We start from the raw sequence: 22,285 nt of genomic DNA, 5'->3' as shown, positions 1-22,285 counted from the left end.
AGCACAAAGGTTCTGTAGTAGCAGCTGCTACTGCCATCCTAGAGCAAAGTAAGAAGTTCCCTCAGTTCCTACATGTTTTCCAGAATTCCCTTTTAAGTTTAGAATGTTGTTGAATGCACCTCCTACTGCTCTACAAAGTGTCAGAAAAGCATGGAAACTTGCCCATAATGCCACTCTTGCATGTACAGGACATTTGAAAGGTCTTAAATCCAGGGCCTATTTCACCTAAATTTGCTACAGAACAACACTTTCCTTCTGCTTCAACATTTCTGATTTAGGGGTTGGCATCATCTTTAGTCAGAAGTTGTCCATCTAGTTGTTTTCCCCACCATTTAGAACTGTTTTCCATTGAGACGAGTGGTAGTGCAGACTTGAGATTCTCTTTTTGGCGATTGACAAATGTGAAAAAGTCTCAGATTTAGGAATCATATCTGGTATCTCATGGCTGGTTATTACTATTTATATGGTTGAATTCTTTTTCCTGGAGGATTTTCTGTGTGTATATAAAAAAAAAATGAGGGTGGGAGAATGTCATTTCTTTTATTTGCAGTGTTGTCTTGGTCCGATATAGGAGAGAGAAGTTGGGCGAGGTAAGTTTCTTTCATTAGACCAATTTCTGTTGGTGAAAGAGAGCTTTCGAGCTGCACAGAGCTCTTCAAGTTATAGCTCAAAAGCTCATTGTTTTTTAACCAACTTCTGTTGGTGAAAAAACAGTTTCTTACTCCCCCCTAGGTCTCCTTTTATTTGTTTTTTTCAACCCCATATTGACTTCTTTCCACAATGGTCTGTTTCTTTGATCTAGAAAATTTTGCCAGGACACAGTATTATCAGCTGGCTATTGAGCAGCTCAAGAATGACTCTGTAGCCTTGGCGGCACTGGGGGCTCCCCCTCTTAAAGTTCACAACATCAGACTGACAGACAAGAGTAATCGCGTTGACATGGCCAGAGCACAGGTAAGAGGAGTGAGCCTGCCTGCCACTGAAACATGGCTCTCAAAGATGGATTTTAAGTGTATAATAATGATGTAGAGGAGAGTGAGGAGGAGATTTTTCAAAGGCGACTAAGTGATTTAGGCGCACAGGCCCCATCGATGAGTGCTCGTTGCCCACTTAGGGAGAGACTTTCAAAGGCATCTAAGTCTCTTGATTTGAAATATGGTAGAGGAGTGAATAGCAGGAATTACTCCTCCATGTTGTGCTAATTAGTTTCATACAGGAGAGAAATGGTGTGTGCACCCACTGATGCTTCTTTATGCTGTATAAAGGGTTCACCATCCCCAGCCAAAAGGATTTTTTTCTGCTTGTTTTTTATTTCTACATACAGCCTTGTCTATCTTGGGGTTTTTAGCTACTGGAATAGCTATGCCACTAAAAAAGCCAGAGGATACAATTTTCAAAAGCCGTTGCGTCACTTAGGCATCTAAGACCAATTGACTTTCAATGTAGCTTATGTACGTAAGTCACTGAGGGTGCTTTTGAAAAGGTTAGTCCTGGTGTGAATGTGTTGCACAACTGTAAAGTGTGACTAGTACCAGCACAGCTTGTACTAGTTTGAAGCAGAGTGAAACCAGACTGATAAAGGTCACGTTTTATGCTGTGTCTGCACTAGGGCTTTCTATCAGTGGAGATCAGTGGCTCTCAACCTTTTCAAACCATTGTACCGCTTTCAGGAGTCCAATTTGTCCTGCGTACCTCCAAGTTTCTTCTCACTTAAAAACTACTTGCTTACAAAAATCAGATATAAAAACTACAAAAAAGTGTCACACCACACAATTACTGAAAAATTGCTTACGGTTTCCTTTTTACCATATTAAAAAATAAATCAGAATATATATATATATATATATATATTGTACTTACATTTCAGTGTGCAGGAGATAGAACAGTATAAACAAGTCATGGTCTGGATGACATTTTAGTTTGTACTGACTTCACTAGTGCTTTTTATGCAGTTGGTTGTAAAACTAGGCAAATCTTTAAATGAGCTCATATACCCCCAGAAGACCTCCACGTACCCCTGGTTGAGAACCACTGGTGTAGTTAGCCAGTGGCTTTAAAACCAAAACACCAAAAATGAAGGTCAAGAGTATTTAGTCAGGTCTTCCCTGCTTTTGCTAGAGGTTTCGGATGCATCCGGAGAGTTTTCAAAGCCATTAATGAAAGGAGTACAGGGTGTTGAATCTTTGACAAATATCTTCTTTCAGCTGGCTATAGGGCATTTGAGTTAAATGTGTTAACCAAGAAAATAAATAGCAGCAAGTTTTAAACAGACTGAATAAAATTCACTTTCAATTAAATCAGGATCCACTTGCATGATATCTGAATGTTATGTTATGAATTTCCTAGTTCTCCAGTTGCCCTTAGAGTCTTCCAGGCAAGAGCTGAATTTCCAATATAAAAAGCATAGACAAAAAATGTCAAGCTTCCTTTATATAGATCAGAAGGGAGGATCCACCAACCTTCAATTCATTTTTTCCTTTGTAAGTCACCTTTAAGAATGTTACAAAGATTGAAATGACTCAGGATGAAGTCACATTTCATTCCTCTGATCAATCAACTGCTTTCTTATCCACCATGTCACTCAGTGCCCTCTATAAATGATGAGCATTATTTCATCAGAGATATGAAACCAGTGAATGATTCTTCATCAGCCAGAGTGGGTTGCTACAGCATGGTCTTGCATGGTCCAGGGGCTATTGTACCACCTCCAGAGCATGCCCAACTCCTGCCAGCTAGACCTGCTTGAGAAGGCTTGGTGATGTCATTTTTGATGGTCTATCAAGAATAGACATAAAGCATGTTTATTTTCTTTAGCCATACTGAATGTTTTAGCAGAAACGCAATACTGCAGCTGTAGCCTAATTTATTAAGTTAAAGTATTTTAATGGTAGAATTTTCAAAGCTGCTGCAGGATTTTAATATCCAGTTCCCATTATTTTAATGAAGTGTAGCTTTGACTATCCCAGCCTTCGTGCCTGGATTTGTTCTAATAAACTCTTATGTAATACTTGTCGTCCATGGATCTCCTAGCGCTTTGCAAAGAAAGGGTGTTAATTCTTTATACGGTTGCAGTCATAACATAGAACATTCTTTTAACACCGATTTGTGTATGACAAAATTGATAAACTTTAATGGGGTGTGATTGTAATGAAACTCTAAAGTGCTGAAAAGCTGAAGTATCTGTGTTAAAATTGTGAGAGTGATTCAGTTTTATCTTATTGACTAAGGGAGGAATAAAAACATTCATTTCACTAACATCAGTCATTGAAAGTGTTCAACTAACTTTTATATCTGCAGTTAAAGATACCAGTATCCGGAACAAAATCAGCTGGATATCTCCATACCAGTTCAGTAAGAGACCTCTCCCTTAACTGGTGAGTATGAATAAAAGGGTACTTTATGGAGTGTTCAGCACAGGAGGAGAATCAGGGACAGATTTTTGGTTTATAGTCATCAAAATGGCTGAGATTATGGAAATAAGAAATCTGCCTTTGAAGAGCTTATGAAATATTGTGTTCACATGCTGTCATTATGGAAGTGACAATATCTATTAAATAATTTACATTTCTAATCTGAGGAATATAAAAGGATGAGGACATTAGACTGAGAACTTTGTGCCAAAAATGGTTCTCTGTTAACTGTAACCCAGTATACTGGAGTGCATAATTGGCGCACTGAGTCTAATTTACCCACTTTTTCTCCCCCTTCACACAAAAAGAAAATGCAAAGATAGTTGGGCACCCGGTTTAACACTGATTGTCCTTAGTTATTTTAACAGGCCTGTGATATTTTCTACTGTTCTCAGACCACAGCAATGCCATGACACTCAGTGTATGTCTACACTGCAGCCTTCCACCACTGGTAAACAGACTTGCACTAGTGGAGCTCAAGTTAGTGCGCTAAAAACAGCCCTGTGGGTGCTGTGGATCTTGAGGTGATGCAGGCTCGCCACCTGAGTTTCAGAGCCAGAGGGTAAAGTGGGTTTGAGAGCCAGAGCTGCCACCTGAGTGGCAATGTCCACTGTGCTAATTTTAGCATGGTAGCTTGAACCCCGCTACCAGGAGTATGTTTAGCAGGGTTGGGAGGCTCCATCCCAGGGGCAGCACAGATGTATCTAGTAAGGTGAGCTAAGGATTGTGTCGTCATTTTCTAAAATTGTTGTCTCTTTGTTCAAAAGCAGGCTGTATTGTAGTGAAATGGAACTTTCTTCATACTCCAATATACTAATCTATGTTATGGATGTGGGGCTCTCTCTATTAAACCGCAGCCCCCTCTTTCTCAAGGCCAAACTTATTTCCAGAACTGAGAGAATAATTAGGAACCAATAATTTATTCAGCAAGTTTGATTTCTATTGCAGATTGAAGAATTTCTGAATAATCTACAATTTCCCCCATTTATTTTTTCTTGAAAGTTGGTACAAAACATTTGTTAGTTCAGTTTTCCCTCTGTCTTGTGATTAGATCTCCAAAACCAAAGCACTTCTGCTTAGTTGCACATGGCACTATGGGATTGTCTCTGTTATATGATTAGATAAGACCTATCAAGAGTAGGTGGAAATTCTTGTGGAAACCAAATTTAAAATTCAGTGGTTAGGGTACTAGCCTAGCACTTGGGAGACCTGGGCTTACATCTCTGCTCTGCCGCGACCTCCAGGTGACCTTGAGTAGGGCACGTAGTCCCTGTGTGCCTCAGTTCCCCATCTGTAAAAAGGAGATAATAGTACTTGCGTATCAGATACTAGGTGAATGGGTCCATATAAGTACATAAGGGCTTATTTAGACAGTTATTGCGCAGCAAGCTGGGGTGTAAATCTACAGCACGCTAACGGTCCACGTGGACCCTGATTCTGCACTTTGATTTGGGAAACTTTTAGTGCACAGTAGCGGAGTCCACACAGACCAGTGTATGGCATGCTGCTGCAACAGACGTTTACACTCCAGTTTGCCGTACACTAACTGTTCATCTTGACAAGTCCTAAGATAAATTTCAAATTCACTCTCCAAACATACCCAAGTGCAAACTTAAAATATATTTCCCAGAAATATTTATGCCAGTAAAACTTGATCACACAAGTATTTGGCCACATTTGGGCCCCTTTGTGCCAAGCAAATGGTAGCAATATAGTTGGTTCCTGACAGTTCCATTTTGTAATAGATGAGACATGAATGTGTCCTTGAACCAGATCACAGTGATTCAAACACAGGTCTCATCTGCTCCATAAAACAGAACAGCATAAGCCATTGTTGGGAATAGCTATATTATACTTGAATTATCTGACATGGTTCTTGATAATGGGCAGACAAGCCTTTACAGTCTAGAATCTAGAAAGAGAAACAGCAACGACAAGACACTGAAGGTCAAATTTTCAAAAGTGACTTAGATTCCTAAGTCCTATTTTAAAAAATTACATGTAGGAGCTTTTAAAGAAGAGACTTAGGCCCCAGTGTCTAAAGTCACTTTTGAAAATAGGAGTATTTGAAAATTGGATCTGAAGTGACCAGACTACAGGTTCATCATACAAAGGTGCAGCAACCTAAATGTATTACAGTATGTGTGGGATTTTCAGAAGTGATCAGCCTTGGCCTGACACTACTCTCACTTAACTTAATGGCTACTGCTGACTGGAGCTGCTCAGGAACTTTGACAGAATGTTTTTCAGAAAATGCTGATGGATTGAAACCAAAACCGTTTGCAGAAATGTTATCTGTTTACCTAATTAACCGTTACTCTAGTTTTCATCAGAAAGGTTTCTCAGCCCTAGGATGGAATTTCTGATAAAACCCAGAGAGCGTGAACAATCCCAGCAGCTCAATGGTGAGGGCACTTGAACCTGGGTCTCCCACATCCACGCAAGTCCCTGCTATGCCTGATTCATCCTGGCTATTCTGGGTTTCTCTTTCTCTGTCAAAATTTTGAAGGAGCTTTTTGTTCTGTTTTGCATTGGAACAGAAACAAATTCTGAAACCTCACACATTTTTCACAAAATGGAATTCTTGTTTTCTGGACAGCCCTGCTACTTCAATGGGCACAGTTAGGCCAATGGAGGCACGAGGGTCTGCCCGGTGCAGGCCCATGGACACAGCTTTGCAGTCTCCAGTCGCAAGCGCACAAGTGGGTGCGCTTCCTACAGTGGAGCACCATAGGGATGTATACTTGAAGGAGAAAAAGTTATTTGTGGCTGGCAGATTAACACTGATAGTCCTCTCAGAAAGTGGGCTTGGAGCAAAACTTTGAAGAGCAGAGGGTGCGCCTTTGTGTATCCCAGAAGTACAGCTTTCTTTCTCTAAATGAATTATTTTATTCTCTTTGCATACTTGCCTCCTCCTATGGGCTTCTATACTTGTTACTGAATGTGATTGTTGATACAATGTGGTGTCAAAGCCTCTCTAACTAGGATAATTCTTTAGCAATGTGATCTAGATCCAATACCAGAGATTAGCGAAGGACTACCTAATTGCAGTCTTGATAGGCAGAAGTGGCTGATTGTGAAAAGGAAAGACAGGTGAAGGTTTTTTTGTTTTTTTTTTTTAAAAAGCGCACACTCCATCACCCTATCAGGATTTTATTAGTGTTGCAGAACCATGATATGTAGTTTCTTGGTCCGTTAAGCCATCAAGGAAAGCGTCTTTTAGAGGTTTGTATCTGCAAACCTTTTTAAAGCCCATTTAATTACACTAAATGATTTGGTTCTTGCTGCCTAGTGTTTTTATACTTGACATCACCACAGTATGAAATTGCTCAATTAAAGTCAAATGCTCTTTTGGTTTGTATCAGCTGGCGTCTCCGAGATGTCACCTTGCAGCTCAGGGATGGTCAGAATATTCCAGTGTACCATTCGTGTGTGGAGAGCACCAACGCACAGGAGGGGTGAAAACCAAAGACAGCTGCTTTGCACATCCTGTCACTTGAGGATCTATTGATTGGTTGCATATTACTTTGAAATTGTCCATTTGTGACAATACTGAATGTACAGTTAAATGGACAGTCTTACAGTCCAATTATTTCTCTAGCACTGAGCTCAGTGCTAATATTCTTAATTTCATTCTTTATTTGTCTGTATTGTAGAAACCCAAAATAAAAGATTTTACAATACTATTACTGTTCCAGAGTGTCAAATTGTTATATCTTATATGTGCTGCTATGATTTTTTTTTTTAAAAAAGGACTCTTGCTGGTAAATTGCATTTCTTTATGATTATGAACCTCAAATCTGGACAGCTGATTTGCTTTCTATGTCTAGGCGACCAGTCAAATTTTCAGATAAACCAAATAATAGGTGGTTTTCCCTTTTTAGGTGATGCAAGTCAATGGCTAACCTTCACTGAACTATCTTTACAAGGAAAGACAACGAGACCTAGGTTGGAGAGAGAAATTACTATTATATGATTTACTCAATGTGAAATATGACTTGCAATTAAAAAAAAAAAAATTTCCACTCCTATGGCTCATTTAGTAAATAAGGCAGACTACAGGCAAAATAAATGGCTATCAATGTTTCAAAAACCACCATCGAAGTAGACCGAGAAATACCAGAAGTCAGTCAGTCATTTTACTTATCTGGGGAGCGAGACAGCCAGTGATAGTGACACCATGCTAGATGCCAAGTGACGATCATCAAACACAGCAAACAACTTTCAAATCTTTTCTAGTTTATGAAAAAGTAGCATGATCGGCATCATTTAAAAAACAAAAAACAAAAAACAAACAAACACGTGCATCATGTCTGTCCTACTCTATGGAGCAGAGACATGGAAATCTACCACAGCAATTGATAAGAAGTTCAACTTATTCCAAAGTAAATGCCTACAGAAGATGTTCAGAATCTATTAGAGTTTATTAGATCGTCAGATATGCTAAGCAGAACACAGCAATTTAAAGCATCAAACATGGCAAAAAGATGGACATATTTAGGACATGCTTTAAGGATGCCATTAGCTTGACTTCCACATGAAGTGATAACATGGATACCAACTGGCAAGAGAGGTAACCTAGAGAAACATTATGTAGAACAGTAGAGAAAGATGATAAATTCATCAGCATGACACTCAGAAGCCTGAGTAGACCGGCACAAGACCAAGATAGATGACAAAAACTGATGAATATCCTCTACACCTCAGGGTGCAGGAGTAGAAGGAAAGAAAAGATTGGCACTTCAGACACACAGTAGGACTAGTGTGATAGTGAATGAGTCAAAACAATCCTTCCTAGTCTAAACTCTGAAGAGCTATGCAAGAATTTAAATATTGCCATCCAAAGACCGTATTGCGATTTTGAAACACTTGAGGCATCCTCTCTTTCCGTCAGTTGACTCTTTTATAGCCACAGATATGAAGAGTACTGAAGTCTTCTTAGAATGAAATGGTTTAGGAAACCAAACTCCAGTCTGAACCCCATTCTACACTGTTCCTTTCTATTTCCATGTATATCTTCAGGTTATACCCTGTACTTACACACAGAACAGTTCTACTTTTTTCTATCACCATTCTCTGCTCATTCATGCTGAAATTTTCCAAGAGGAGCCTTAGGAAGTTAAATCACTGAGAGTTGATCAACTAACTTCTGTAGGCCCCTTTGAAAATCCCAGGCTTAAGTACTTTAGATCTTCACTGTGATCATCCCATTGCTTTTAAATTCCCTTTTTAGAGAAGATGAGAAGATGTACACTATGTTCCAGCTGCAGCTTCGCAAGAGTCTCAGGAGAGCCATTATTTGTTCTTGGATCAGAACAGGTTAACCCCATGGTGCCTGGGTTCCACCCTCAGTTATCCAGGACCCTGGAGGAAGGGCTCTCACACAGCTATAAAGGACAAAGTAGGAATTTTAACCATCTTAGTTCGTTTTATGGAATCAGGATTTCTAGAAACAAAGTTCCCTCTATTTCCCTGTAAGATTTTGATAATGCTGCCCTTTAATTTTAATGATGCCTCTTCATCTTGTCTGATAAATGAAAATATGTTTATTTAAGGGCTCTCAATAGTTCATGCCTTATGTATTATTCCTTCACACACCCTATTTCCTCTTAAGTCTTTTTTTTTTTTAAAGCCAGGGAATGGAGATTGCCTTGGAGACACTATAAGTACTGGTAAGTTACTGCAGTATAATAATTGGGAGCAAACTGGACTGTGTCTCAATTACATTTAAAAGCCCTACTTTCTGTCTTTCCCCCATTACAAATCTATTCATATACATAAACTTACCTATCTGCTGATCTTGAAAGAGGTGGTAGAGTAGGGTCATAGCAATACAGTAACTTCCTCTCCCCTGCATGTACTGGGGAAAAAAGAGAACGTGACTTCATACCCAATCAGTTAATTTCTACATGTGGTTTCCATTTGGCACAACCCATCCCACAGTTGCTAATTTAAAGAGGGACACAGGTGCATTAAGAGGAAGCCAAAAGAACTGGGGAAAGACTTGAAACAGCTAACAGCTGCTAAAAGACAAGATAACCTCAGTAAAGGCTCCTGCATGACATCCCCTCCTTTGAGCTTTCCTTATAATGAAGGAACAGAATCTGAAGCAGAAATCGTAGGTTTGCTACTTCATTTTGTTAAATAATTCATGCATCGTAACTGTATTGTGTTAGCAATTGCTAAACAAACCTAATCCAGTCCTTGGCCACTGACTAGTTTTTAATTCTAAAACAATCTTTTAACTGCACTTAGAAATGACAGAATCACTAGGCTGGTAAATAAAATCCACTCTTTGTCACCATACAGTTTGGAAGTGAGCAATGCCTCATCTTGCAAAATACTGGATTCCCTTTCCCATCAGTTCTACTAAGATGGGTTTATTCTTTAGCGGGGTTTGCCTCATGCCTGTGCAGCATCTTACTAATTTCCATAGTAGAGAATTTATAACCTTTGCAGAAGGGAGGTAGCAAGACAGACAGCCTGACAATCAAGGCAAGATTATTTTTATGTAGAAGCAATTGTATTAATATTTATTGTCTCGTAAATATAATTGGCTGGAATGATAAAATATTTATATCCATATTTGTTTGCTTAACTAGGACATGGATGATTGCCTAGTTAATACTTGCAGTGTTGTTGTAGCCATGTTGGCCCCAGGATATGAGACATTAGATGGGTGAAGTACTATCTTTTATTGGACCAACTTCTGTTGGTGACAGAGACCAGCTTTTGAGCTAACAGAGCTCTTCAGGTCTGGGAAAGATAATCAGCTTGTCATAGCTAAATACAAGGTGGAACAGATTGTTAAGCGTAAGGAATAGCTCACTGCAAGAGACCATTTAAGATGAAGTGGGCAATTAATGTCTGCACTCATAGGACAAAGGTGGGTTAAGTGAGTTACAGTGTTGTAATGACTTAATGTGTATGTGTATACGGTATTTTGATCACATATAGCACCATATAAATGCTAAGCAGTATAACATGGCTGCCTTTTCAGGCCCACATCTCTAGAAGAGGAAGGGCATTCTTGTAGTGAGATGCAGGAGATGTGTGTTCAATTCCCAACTTTGCCACAGACTTCTTGTGTGATGTGGGGCAAGTCAGTTAATTTCTGTCTTAGTTCCCTGTGTGTTAAATGGGGCTGATCCTACTGTTTTCCACCCTCTGTCTCTTGGCTCTTTATCTTGTCTGCTCTTCTATGCAAGGATTGCCTCTTACTATTGTACAATGAGGTGCTAGTCACAAGTTGGGTCTAAAGGCCCTATAGTAATATCACTGTTAAGCTAGTTATGGCTCTTCTGTTCCGCACAGCTTCTTCAAACTGCCATCACCAGGGGTCCAGTGCTGCACTGCTTTGTACCTTTTCTATAGTCATTTTCATCTGTGCAAGGTGGCTCTGGAACATGTTTACACCCACTTTGCACAGGTGAAAATGACTACACAGCACAGTTGCCAACTTTCACGCACAGTTGCCAACTTTCACGCAGTAAATAAGCACCCCGACTTTTGGAATAAGCCAAAAATCAAACTAATCCCATTTCAAAACAAGGCCATACCTAAGAACCTCAGCACTCGTATCTGACTAGATCTCCCTGGTGTATAGTAGGCCCACTGTGGACCCCTGATTCTCTCCCCAAACCCCTTGCCTCTTCTTTCCCCTGCTTGCCGGGAGCTAAGCAAAGAAAAGAAGCAACACGCTACAAGCAGCAAGCCAAAAACTGGCCAACAAGCAACTCACAAGCCAATTAAACCAAAAACAAGCCCAATTTCTGCATTTTTTTCATGGGTTTGGCCTGTCTGCTACACAGGGTGTCAGACAGGAGAGAATCAGGCTGTTTTTCAAAATCTTAATTCAGCTTCTTTATAAATCTATCAGCAAACTGCTTTTTTAGCTATTTAATATATTATGAGTGAAAAGAATCAGCTCCTTTGTTTAAATATCAAAGCAGTTGTTTTACAAAGGCCGTGGCAGTTGGTCCACCAAGTATGCCAATTCAGTTTCACCAGGAGATTTACCAAACAGAAAAAACCCCACTAAATAGATGTCCCAGCAGTTCAGGAGGGTTTCTTACATTGTGCCAGCACCAGCTCACAAAGCAGACAGCTGCTCCTCCTAAGGAACTACTCAACCTACTTGTCAGGAAGACCACAAGAAAAATCTTTGCAGCCACTTCTGTTCATATCATGAAAGATTTTGCAGTGAACATGCAGTATCTTTGGGAACTATTGTATTACTATTATGGATTGTTGAGGGCTAGGCATTGTATTCTAATTCTGCTCTATGGGGGAGAGTTACCACAGCTTCTCTAGGAATAAGATATAGTGGATAATTACTGGGATCCCTGGCATCGTAAACAGCTCCTGATTCAGGCAGGAACCATAGGCTCAAGAAGAAAAAGTGCTTTTGGTATAAAAGGCTGAACTTAACATTATAGAGGGGCACTCATTCTGATTCAACAGACATGACCTTTGGTCCAAGGTAGGCTAACCTTGCTGAAGGATTGGAAGGACTTGAAGCTGCCAAACCCCCCCTCCCGCCCCCCAGAAGAAAAACTACTTCTGGTATGTTGACAACCTTTTATTGTTTTGTGTTTTCTTTGGGTGCTTTTGCCCTTAAATAAAAATAGTCTGCTTTGAAAAAGCTGTTTGGTCACTTATAATCACTGGTATACACTGGTCACAGCCTCTGACGAGAGAGCAAAGGTCATGTTAGTTAGACCTGCTAGGTTAAGCACAGTGACTTGCAAGGGAGCTGTAATCTAAAGCTGTGGTCAGAAGAGGGATGCAGGTGTCTCGTGAAAGGTTGTGGCTAGAGTGCCAAGAGAGCATTCCTGGAGCAAATCCCTAGGGCATGGGAGGGTCAAAGGTGCAAAGACCAGATCTGCTGTAATCACAGCATCTCAAACAAGCAGAGAATTGCCTCATCACCAGCATGGTTTCCCAAACCTGTAGGGAAGCATTCCTTGAAAAGGAATAAAAGTTACCCCCATCCCCTCCATTTTACAGGGGTAGACTGTAGCAAGTAAATGATTATGGAGCTTCATCTTGTTTATTACCTATCATAAAATCATCAGTGTTTCTTCTAGTAATTTATTTAACCTCCTTATAGTTTTTTTCCTCTTGAATAGCATGTAGCATCTAATTTTATGTATCTTATAGAAATAGAACATTATCAAAATATTACTTCAGTGTGTGACTGCATCAGTCTTATCACACAGGAATAGTAAATGCAGTGAAAAAGTGACAACTTCAAAGCAGAAAAGGAAGTACTTCCCTTCTACTCCCATGCATAGTTGGGCTGTGGAACTCATAAGCACTCAAATTCATTGAGACCAATAACTTACTAAGGTTCAGAAAAGGATGGATATGTATATAGTGTGTGAGCATGATTATTATCGCTAACAAATTCTGGCAAGTTAATTAAATCTCAGGGTTTAAACCAATGTAACTATTAGCAATCAGGATTATGTAGGCGGCAAATTATCACTCATTGAGCTGTATTTTTTTCTGAAGCATCTGCTATGGGCCACTATTGGAGATAAGATACTGAACTAGGTGGAGCTTAGGTCTATTATGTTATAGACTGATGTGTCATAAATGCATTTTATACACAATTCACCAACACTTAATATTTTGAACTTTTTCCATTGAATTACACCCTACAGCTTCAGGGATTTTTTAAATTCAATACAGTTCTAAAATAATGGTCCTAAATAGGGGAGCTAAGTATTTCTAGGCTTAGCAAACCCTAACAGAGGGAGAATTTTTGTAATTATTACTTATTTATTAATCTCTAAGTCAGTTTAACATTTGTAAGTGCTGTACTATATTGTAAAGTTCTCTAACATACAAAGCAACAATTTTTCCGTAGAGCTGAACACACCATCTGAAGAAATGGAAAAGAGAAGTGATGCACATACAGTAGCACATACAAAGGAATGATACAAACCATTACAGATGCCTGTTTCAGACAAGCAAAATCTTAGTACTGCTCGTGAGGTGACTGACCTTATGCAAGGGATGCTTGGAGAGAGGGCATTTAAACAGAAACCTGTTCTTCTACCATATTACCCTCCCATTCAAGCAACAATCTTGCATTCAGATGCGATTATCAGCCACTAGGTCTAATGGTGAAACTAAGACTGTACAATCCCTGCACATGGAGAGGCAACTCTAAGGATGTGAGGTAGTTATGTATAGACATCACCACCATACACACCTTTGAGGGTGAGAGAGATCAGGGCAGCACAGAGTCTAAATCATGGTAATAAATGAAGTAGTCTTTGTAATCCTGCTTCTAAAAGAAAGCACAAGAATGAACAACTTTAGTGTGGTTGTTTTAAGTTGTTTTGGATTCCCCTGCCCCTGTGTGTTTTTAGTAATCATTGTATTTTTTTTTTAAATGCTTTGTTCTTGGTGCTGCTCTGAGAACCCCACACAAGACAGGAAACAAGCTACACTGACAGCCCTCTCAAACCAACCAAATTTTCCCATATTTTTAGTCATTTGTATTATTTGAAATAGTAAATGAGAAAATTGACAGAAGAGCAATTTAACCTGACAGTGTCCTTTTAAACTGCAGAATAATCTTCCAAGAACAGCTGTGAGAGCTGTGTTGTCTTGTGGGTTAATGAGGAGGCAGCAGAGTCTGGACTCTAAGTAGTAAGGCTTGTTTAGAACTAAAACAGTGTTACATAAGACAAAAGGAGAGCTATGTATTCCTAGCTGTGTGTCTGGTGAAGCTGACTAGTTCCCTGGTTCTTCCTAGCATGTGCTCTGCTGATAAAGGCCCAGCACATGCTTCTAACCCCTCCCCTTTCCAGCAAAGCAATTCCAAACAATTTAACATATATACAACTGTTTCTTTACAAATACCATAACATACTCAACTTTTGTTAGCAGTGCTCAATTAATCTTTCAGGTGCTCTGCTTCTTAGATCTACGAGGCACCACTTCAGTCCTTGCACTAGCTGAATCAGTAGACTGCTCTGTTTGTTGATCTGAAGGATCCTCCAGCAATTCTCTCAGTGCTTTGTCCTGTAGATGTCAATAAAGTATCTGCCTCCTTATCCTCCTGTATTCTTTAGAAAGATGTTGCAGATGTCTCCTGTGCCTCCAGAATCGATGTCCTTTAGGAGTCTGTACTTCATCAGATCATGGGGCAACCTCACAAGTCACTACTGCCCTCTGTGCCCAGCAAGTACCACCATCAATCCACATAGAGCCTTTGAAGCCCAGAGATGTTAACACACTGGACCCTCTGTCAGAATACATCTTTTTTCTACACTTATGTTGGTCATTGTACAATAAGTCAGTATTGCCATTCGGGAGTCTTGTTCTCAACTCTCTGCAGATGGCAGTCCGTGAGTCATTGGTGCTGCTCTTTATATAGTCCAGTGGAGCCAAATATGGAACTGTACCTGAGTCAGTGGCCTTTTTTCAGAAGTCTCAACTATCACACCATTATCCACAAGACCATTGGATTGAGGATACCTGGGACTCAGGGTTACTGGATTAAAAGCCCTCTCTCTAGCAAATTTTTTAAATGGGTCCAAGCTGTCAATCATGGTCCAGACAGGATAACTTCAGAGATTCCATGCTGGAAAATATGGCTTTCATGCCCATATTACAATTTTTTTTTAAGAAAGTACCACATCAAAACAATTTCTGGTAATGAGAATAATCCAATATCAGAACAATCTTCATATATAAATATATCCACATCCCCTTTAGACAATGCTCTTAACTATTCATTGTTTATTAACATAGATGCTTTTTTCTGTTTAGGTTGGCATTTTTGACGTTTCACACCATAACAGTTTTCTCTCTCATTGTTCATTTATGGTCAGTACAGTATCTTGGTTCTGTTTACTCATTTCTCCATACTCAAGTGGCCTTTGTGTACTCTTGTGAACATGCCAGCTTGTAACATCTTAGGCACTACTGTTCTCTCTGAATAATATGCCACCAGACAGTTCTGCTTTGAACTGGAAATATGGACTTGTTATGTAATATCCTGGCCACTCCTGCAGTAACAACCCTAATTACCCTCTGTAAAGTCTCATCATTAGCCACAGCCTCAGCTAATTCATTCCACATCCTGAGATAGGACAATTCTTTATCAAGTTGACGTACTCTAGGTCTGACTCCTCCCATTGCTGTTTCAGTTTTATCAAATGCTCTGGACAATGTGTCCCTTTATCTCCTCTACCCTGTGTATGTAGGCCCTTGTATCACCTGAAGGGCTTGGCATATTTTTAAACCCACTATAGGTGCTTTATTCCATTTTAACAATCACAAAGTTTAGCAATTCTATTTGATTTTTTTTTATCTTCCCTCTAGTATACATATCTCTAGTAGGAATCAAGTATCAGTGGGGTAGCCGTGTTAGTCTGGATCTGCAAAAGCAGCAAAGCGTCCTGTGGCACCTTATAGACTAATAGACGTTTTGGAGCATGAGCTTTCATGGGTGAATACCCACTTCGTCGGACGCTCGTAGGAATGAGATCCCCATTATAAGTGTTCAGTTTAACCTGTTTGATCACAAAGTTCCCTATATTCTTCCTTCAACCGTTTAATACTAAAAATCTTGAAACATTTACCTTACCACCAGTGTCCAGTTTATAAGGTTATAAAAGTCCTATTAGTCTCTAAAGAAGTTGTGCATTCATCTGTTCCTTTCCCCTCAGATACAACTTCTAGATAGAACTCCTCTTCTGTTCTGCTCTCTGCTCTCTCCGGATTACTCCTCACCATGAATGCTTTGCTTCCTCTTCTGCAGTTGTTGATTCTGGTTGTAGACTTTGGTAAAATGATTGTATTTCCCACAAATAAAGCACTGTTCACCAAAATCTGTGCATTTTTGAGGTCTGTGCTTGTGTTCACATCTTGTGCAATCCTTGAAGCCATCCCGTGTAAACTCTACTGCTTTGCTTTTTTCCTGCTTCTGTTTTTTGTGTAGTGACTTGCTGCTTGCCAGCTTCCCCCCCCCCGCCAACTCTATCCAGAGTGGCAGTGTCTGTTTTTTCTTCCATTATTTGTATTGTTCAGAATGATTTCTGCCACTCTGACACAGTATTACTGCGTTATCCAAAGTAAGTCTCATCTTCCAATAGTTTTTTTTGCAGCTTTAGATCTCTGATTCCTCTTACAATTTGATCCCTTGTAATTGAATCTGTCAACTAGCCATAGTTGTAGGTTTGGCTCATTAGCTTCAGCTCTGTTAGGAATTTTTCAAGGGACTCTCCTTTCGTCTTCTAAAAGTAAAATTTACACTTTTAGTGTGTTTCATTTTTGAGGTATGCACTCTTCCTTTCTCTGCAAAATTGTGTCATAACTTGCTTTCTCTGCCTGACTTAGTCGTATGATGCTAAAGACATCCAAGTTCTGCAGTGGTTTAAGACGACTGCGGTATTCTGCTGATCTTCTTTCTCAACAAAGCCGTTTGCATTCATATGTATCAAAACTGTTTGAATCTCTTCCAGAATGTGCTGTATTGAGAGCATTAATCTGAGGGGAGCTTTTAGTTACTCCATCGCCAAGATGACCCCTTTATTCCTTCACCACAGTCCTTTTCTGTCCTCACTTTGGTACCATGAAGTGTTTTGTGGATTCATAAGGAGGAGGCAGAGTCTGAACTCTTAGAAGTAAGGCTTTATTAGAACTAAAACAGAGTTACATAAGGGAAAGGAGAGTCATGTGCTCCTAGCTAGATATCCGACAAAGCTGACTTGACTGCGTCCAACTGGTTCTTCCTAGTGTGTGCTCTGCTCTTAAAGGCGCAGTACATACTCCTAATAGGCACCTCTTTGGCTAAGTCACTGTGGAAAAAATCTTGACACTAAGACACAGGACTGGGAGTGAGGCCAGGGTGCTGGAACAGTTTTTAAAGTGGGGGTGCTGAGAGCCATTGAATCAAACTGTAAACCCTGTATATTCATGGAAACCACTTCAAGCCAGGGTGTCCAGCAGCATCCCTAAGTTCCTGTATGTATGAGTTAGGCAGTCTGGGTTCTATTTCCAATTCTGTCAGTGTCTTTATGAGAGAATGGGCAATTCACTTAACTTCGGTCTCTTTTTCCCTATGTATAAAATGAGTGCAAGGCTCACTCAACTCATGAGTTATGAGTAAGTTAAAATTCACTAATGTTTATAAAGTGTTGGGACCCTTGGTTGGAAGATGACAATATGCCAAGGGCTAGTAATTTTAAAAGCCTGGACTTACCAGATTTAGTTTAACAATCTTGCACTGGCCAGCAGAAGATGATTATCTAATTATGTCTTTTCTGTGGTTAATGGCTATAATTCTGTACAAATGCTGTAATTACAGAAGACAAGTAGAGACATAGCGCTGTGTCTCTGAAGTCTGTTCTCAAACCAGCTAACACTGCTATGTGGTTTATTCCAGCCATGCTCCAGTTCCTTTGTGCCACTATTACCATTTACTGTTTATTATATAGCATACACAGTACTTACTATACGGTGGAACAGACCAGAATATTAGTGCAGGTCTCTAATACCAGAGACCTAAAATTGCTAAGCATTATCTAAATTTCTAAAAGTCAGCTAAGCTATGTGTTTTCCACCACCTTCTTTTGACAGGTCCCAAATGGTTGGTATGCTACAAAATTTATCCAGGCATCACCATGGTACCTGTGCCTCTAAGAAGCTGCTGGAATACTACTACTACAGGTCAGCGATGTGTTCTCATGCTAAGTAAGTTAATTCTTTGGACTGGAGCTGCATTCCCCATTCCATTTTACAGATCTTAGTTTTTTCGAATTTGTACCTTGTCATAGTGAGTCTCTGAAATACACACTATTAATACCTAATTAACAGAATAGGTCCTTTCTATGCCTTAGAAATAGCAATACTTCAGTTACAGCTGAACAGATTTATAATGGAATGGAAATAACTATGAAAGCTTCAGCTGTGTCTGGAATTGGTTCACAGCCCTTCGATAATACATTAATAGAAACTTTATTTTTTCCATTATATAGACCAACTTAACATGCTTTGTTTATAACTTACAAACTAATAAACTTTTACATACATTTATACAAATTCAGAATGATTTTAAAAAATATTGTACAAATCCACCTTAAGGCACAAAAAGTTAACAAAAAATGCAGCACATTTGGAAATCTCAAAGCAGCCAATTCAAAGGAAGCTGGCCTTGTAACAAACATTATAACTCATTTAGTTTAAATATGTTTTCAAGTTTCACTACCATACAATAGAAACTAAAAGGCATAGTACAACAGGTATGCAGCTCAAATCCACTATTAACCAGTCTATTGTATAGTTACACACAGGAATTAAAATAGTTTTAAGGGTCCTGCAATCAAATGATTATGTAATGAAATACCACGAACTGAAATTACAAACTGTTAGTTGGTATTCAGATATCTGAACATGGCAAAATCAGATGTTCCCTCTTTAGTATCTTCTATTTTAGACAGTGTAGATTTAGAGTATAAGCATATGTTCAAACATCTCATTCTTACTGCTCAGTTTGTGTTAGTCAAGGAAGTGTAAAAAAAAAAAGTTTAAAATTTCCCCGGATACTATGGGTGTGGGTCAGAAATTGTCATTTTAGTTGTGCTTGATGTGAGTTTTGAGAGTTGACATATCCTGACCAACACAGCTGCTTTGGTCAAGTGATCCAAGTGTAAGGACAAAAGATACTGAGAGAGAACTTCAACTCCTGAATCCATGCAATGTTTGGTGGGGATCAGCACTGAGGTCACCAAATAACATCCCGTAATCTGACCACTGCTGGTCATTTCCATAGTCTAGAAAGACAAATCTAGAATGTAGGCTAGGACACAAGTAACCTTCCTTTGTTAGAATTTTGTTTTTATTATTAGTTTTTCCATAGCTATCCAAAATCTTGCTTGAAAACTTAACTCTGATGATATAAAAACTTGATGGGTATTGTCTGCAGGAGGAGTAATCTAAATGTACAACTCTAAATGCTTCAAACAAATCAATCACCTGACTGTTACAATATGAATAAGTTACTCAATTTGGATCAGTTCTGAGTACACAACTACTGTACATTAAACAAAAGGTCTTCACAGAATAAGGATGCTGCCCTATCTACATGAATATTCAGTTTATAATTCAGCAGGGACAAAGCAAACTAAGTATGATGGAACATAGTAGTTTATAGATGCAATTTTCCTGATGTGACTTCAGCTGAAAGCAGTCAGACAAACTACTGGCTCGGAGCCATTAAGTAAAGAAATATACAGCTTCTCGCTCTAGGTCACACTGCTTTTCATGCCGTTTTCTTCTATATATTTGTAACATCTCTTCCCTGCTTTATTACAACCATATTAACAGCTAGCTCACACAAACATTTATAATGAAACCTACTTGTGCTTATTAATAAACTACCATTCATCTTTTGTGTGAAGACAGAATTTTCAAGATTAGCACTTAGTACTGGGAACTCCAGGTTGGTAGGCCCAAAGAATTAAATGGTAAACACATTCTGGTTTGTGTTCTATGAGAGTAGAAAAAAAATTTGAGTATTGTGAAAGTGAAGAAGAATCTAATTTAACAGAGTTCCTATTTGTGGTGTCATAGCAAGAAAACTTTATAAAGGATTTATTATCAAGGAATTGTGAATAATGGGGAAACAAAATAAATAGTTGAACAGTTAACAGTACATGAGATAATAGCAGTACACTTCAATTACATAAAAATGGAACTTTGGAACTGCATTGATTTTTAAACATCTCAGAAAACTAAGGGCTCAGTCTGAGGTCCTGGCATCTGTAAGTCACAGAACTTGTCAAAGTTTGCTGCCCAGTTGCTCCCTAAATTATCCTAAAGAGGGACCATCCTCACTGACAGCTGTGTCACATCTATACAGCTACCCAATCCTAGTCTTTGTCCAGTCATAGATATACCACTTTATCCGTATCTGAATGATAGGTGCTTCCCAGACCTCAATTTATTCTATTCAGGTAATGGGGAGTTCCTTCCTCAGCTGATGGGTAAATAGAAAGGGGTCAACTGAGTCTACGGACTTTCTCTCCCTCCACAGATGACAATCAGAGGAATGAGAAGTCACAACAATGACTCTTCCAGAAGAACCCCAACTTCAAAATTCAGAATTAAAAAAAAAACTGAGTGTAGATTCAGTTGGCCTCACTCTTCTGACACCATTCTTAATCAGAACTTAGCCACTGAAATCACTGGGTTATATCAAGGTAAAAAAGGAGTGTCAGAGGCAAATCTGGCCCTGTGTATTCACAGCTAATGGAAAATTAATCAAAAAATGAGTCTCTTAGCATTTCTTTTTTCATAGATGAAACTCTTCATACCATCAGCTTCTTCAGAACAGGAACAGCTAGTTAGTATTCCCTACTATCTGAAGAATGAATCACATATCAAGAACAGTATAAACTCCCCACCTTCCCTAACAGAAAGTAAGCCATTATTGCTGTTGCACTCCTGTCAGCCATCTTGGAAATCTTGTTTAAGCATCCTATGAAATTAAAAGCTTGGCATAGTTTTCTTAGCTGCCTTTTATCAACGTTTTCCTTTTTACCTAGAAAGTTTGTTGCACATCAAGGCAAGATTCACTTGGATATTAACTTTTTTTTGTAGGAATGATTCCCTTTAAGTTACAGCTACAATGTCCCATACGGTTCAGTAAATGAATTCTCCTGGTATTTCTTGCAGCAATGGTTCTTCAAATTTAAATCGTTTGGAAATGGCTTTTTGCTCAGTTATTTTTTCTTTTTCTGACTGCCTACATTGTCCCAGTGTGTACGAAGTCACTACAATTAGTTCCTCTGTCACTACTGATTCGTCTCCTTCAGTTTTCTCAGCATCTGTAGAATTTTCAGAGGCAGAATCTCCATCTTTTTGGATGACAGTATTTACCTCATCTGCTGTACTCTTAATGCTGCACACAGGGTCTGGAATATCACTTTGTGCTAGCCATGGGTGTTGCAGACATTCTTCAGCTGTTGCTCGTTCCCTATGGAGAAAAGAAGGCTCAATTCAAAAGAATGCCAGAAGGAGTGTCAAAAGAGGAACACTAAACTCAAGACCTTGGATAAGAACTAGAAAGATTAACCAGTTTCTTCTAGGGATATGACTTTGCATTAAATTGGACCGATCAGTTATGGAACTGACTAACAAAACTGTGCTAATATCCATCAATTGTAAAGAAAAAAAAATCAGGAGCAACAGCCACCCAGTAAAATAGCTGAGGGTTTTAAATCCTCTAATCTCTTTGTTTTATATACCTTGTTAACTATGAAATTCTATGAAATCTAAAATTTAGAGCAGCAGTCTAATTATACACAATGATTTATACCAAGCTGTGAAATATTTGCATCCTTGATGTTGCTCACTGTTGTTTTTCCCATGGAACTATGCAGACAGTTGCTCAGCCAAAGGGAGGAATAAATAAAATACTACAGATACTTTTCAGAACAGAAGCAGCATTGTAGGGGTTCATATTTGCCTCCCAATGGCAACCAGGTCAAATCTGCTCAGTTCACAAGTAAAAATATATTTTAATAACAGTCAGCCCAACAAAAGACAGTAAAACATGTCACTAATCCACAGACTCAGAAATTAACTGCAAACTCACTAATTTTGCAAAAGTAGTCAGTGAACAAATGCAAAAGAGAAAAGATACTATACCACACATTTTACTTTATTCATTTAGTTTGACAAGTTCAGTTTTAATTATTGGAATTACTGCTACTACAATTTATGTAGTGTATTTTGTAAAAAAATAATGAAGTCTTAGCAATACAAGACTCATTACAGCATTCATTTATGAGAAATGGGAAATGTGTCTTTTTGTAGACACAAAACGTGGTTATAATAATGAAGTGCAA

General features: G+C 38.9%; 2 protein-coding genes across 3 annotated transcripts in view; one reads left to right on the top strand and one right to left on the bottom strand.

Annotated features, from left to right (window-relative positions):
• LOC115646015 (cytochrome c oxidase assembly factor 1 homolog) overlaps nucleotides 1-22,285 on the top strand; it is a 70,000-nt gene that overhangs the window by 3,879 nt on the left and 43,836 nt on the right. Inside the window, exons 3-5 of one of the 2 annotated variants that reach the window (XM_030551411.1) lie at nucleotides 803-954; nucleotides 3,298-3,374; nucleotides 18,015-18,128. In XM_030551411.1, the coding sequence (XP_030407271.1) occupies nucleotides 803-954; nucleotides 3,298-3,374; nucleotides 18,015-18,128 (343 nt within the window). Of the gene's footprint in view, nucleotides 1-802; nucleotides 955-3,297; nucleotides 3,375-6,775; nucleotides 7,176-18,014; nucleotides 18,129-22,285 lie in introns of those variants that run through there. The other variant, XM_030551413.1, reaches the window with a different exon arrangement.
• The window catches only part of STK17A (serine/threonine kinase 17a), a 49,170-nt gene continuing 45,261 nt past the window's right edge, over nucleotides 18,377-22,285 (bottom strand). Inside the window, exon 7 of the mRNA XM_030551410.1 lies at nucleotides 18,377-21,411. Within this exon, the coding sequence (XP_030407270.1) occupies nucleotides 21,078-21,411 (334 nt within the window). The 3' untranslated portion in view covers nucleotides 18,377-21,077. The remainder of the gene's footprint in view (nucleotides 21,412-22,285) is intronic.

Source organism: Gopherus evgoodei, chromosome 2 (assembly GCF_007399415.2).
Source record: "Gopherus evgoodei ecotype Sinaloan lineage chromosome 2, rGopEvg1_v1.p, whole genome shotgun sequence".
Taxonomy (NCBI): Eukaryota; Metazoa; Chordata; order Testudines; family Testudinidae; genus Gopherus; species Gopherus evgoodei.
The sequence above is the reverse complement of the archived record's forward strand: the minus strand, read 5'-3'. Positions and strand labels throughout refer to the sequence as shown.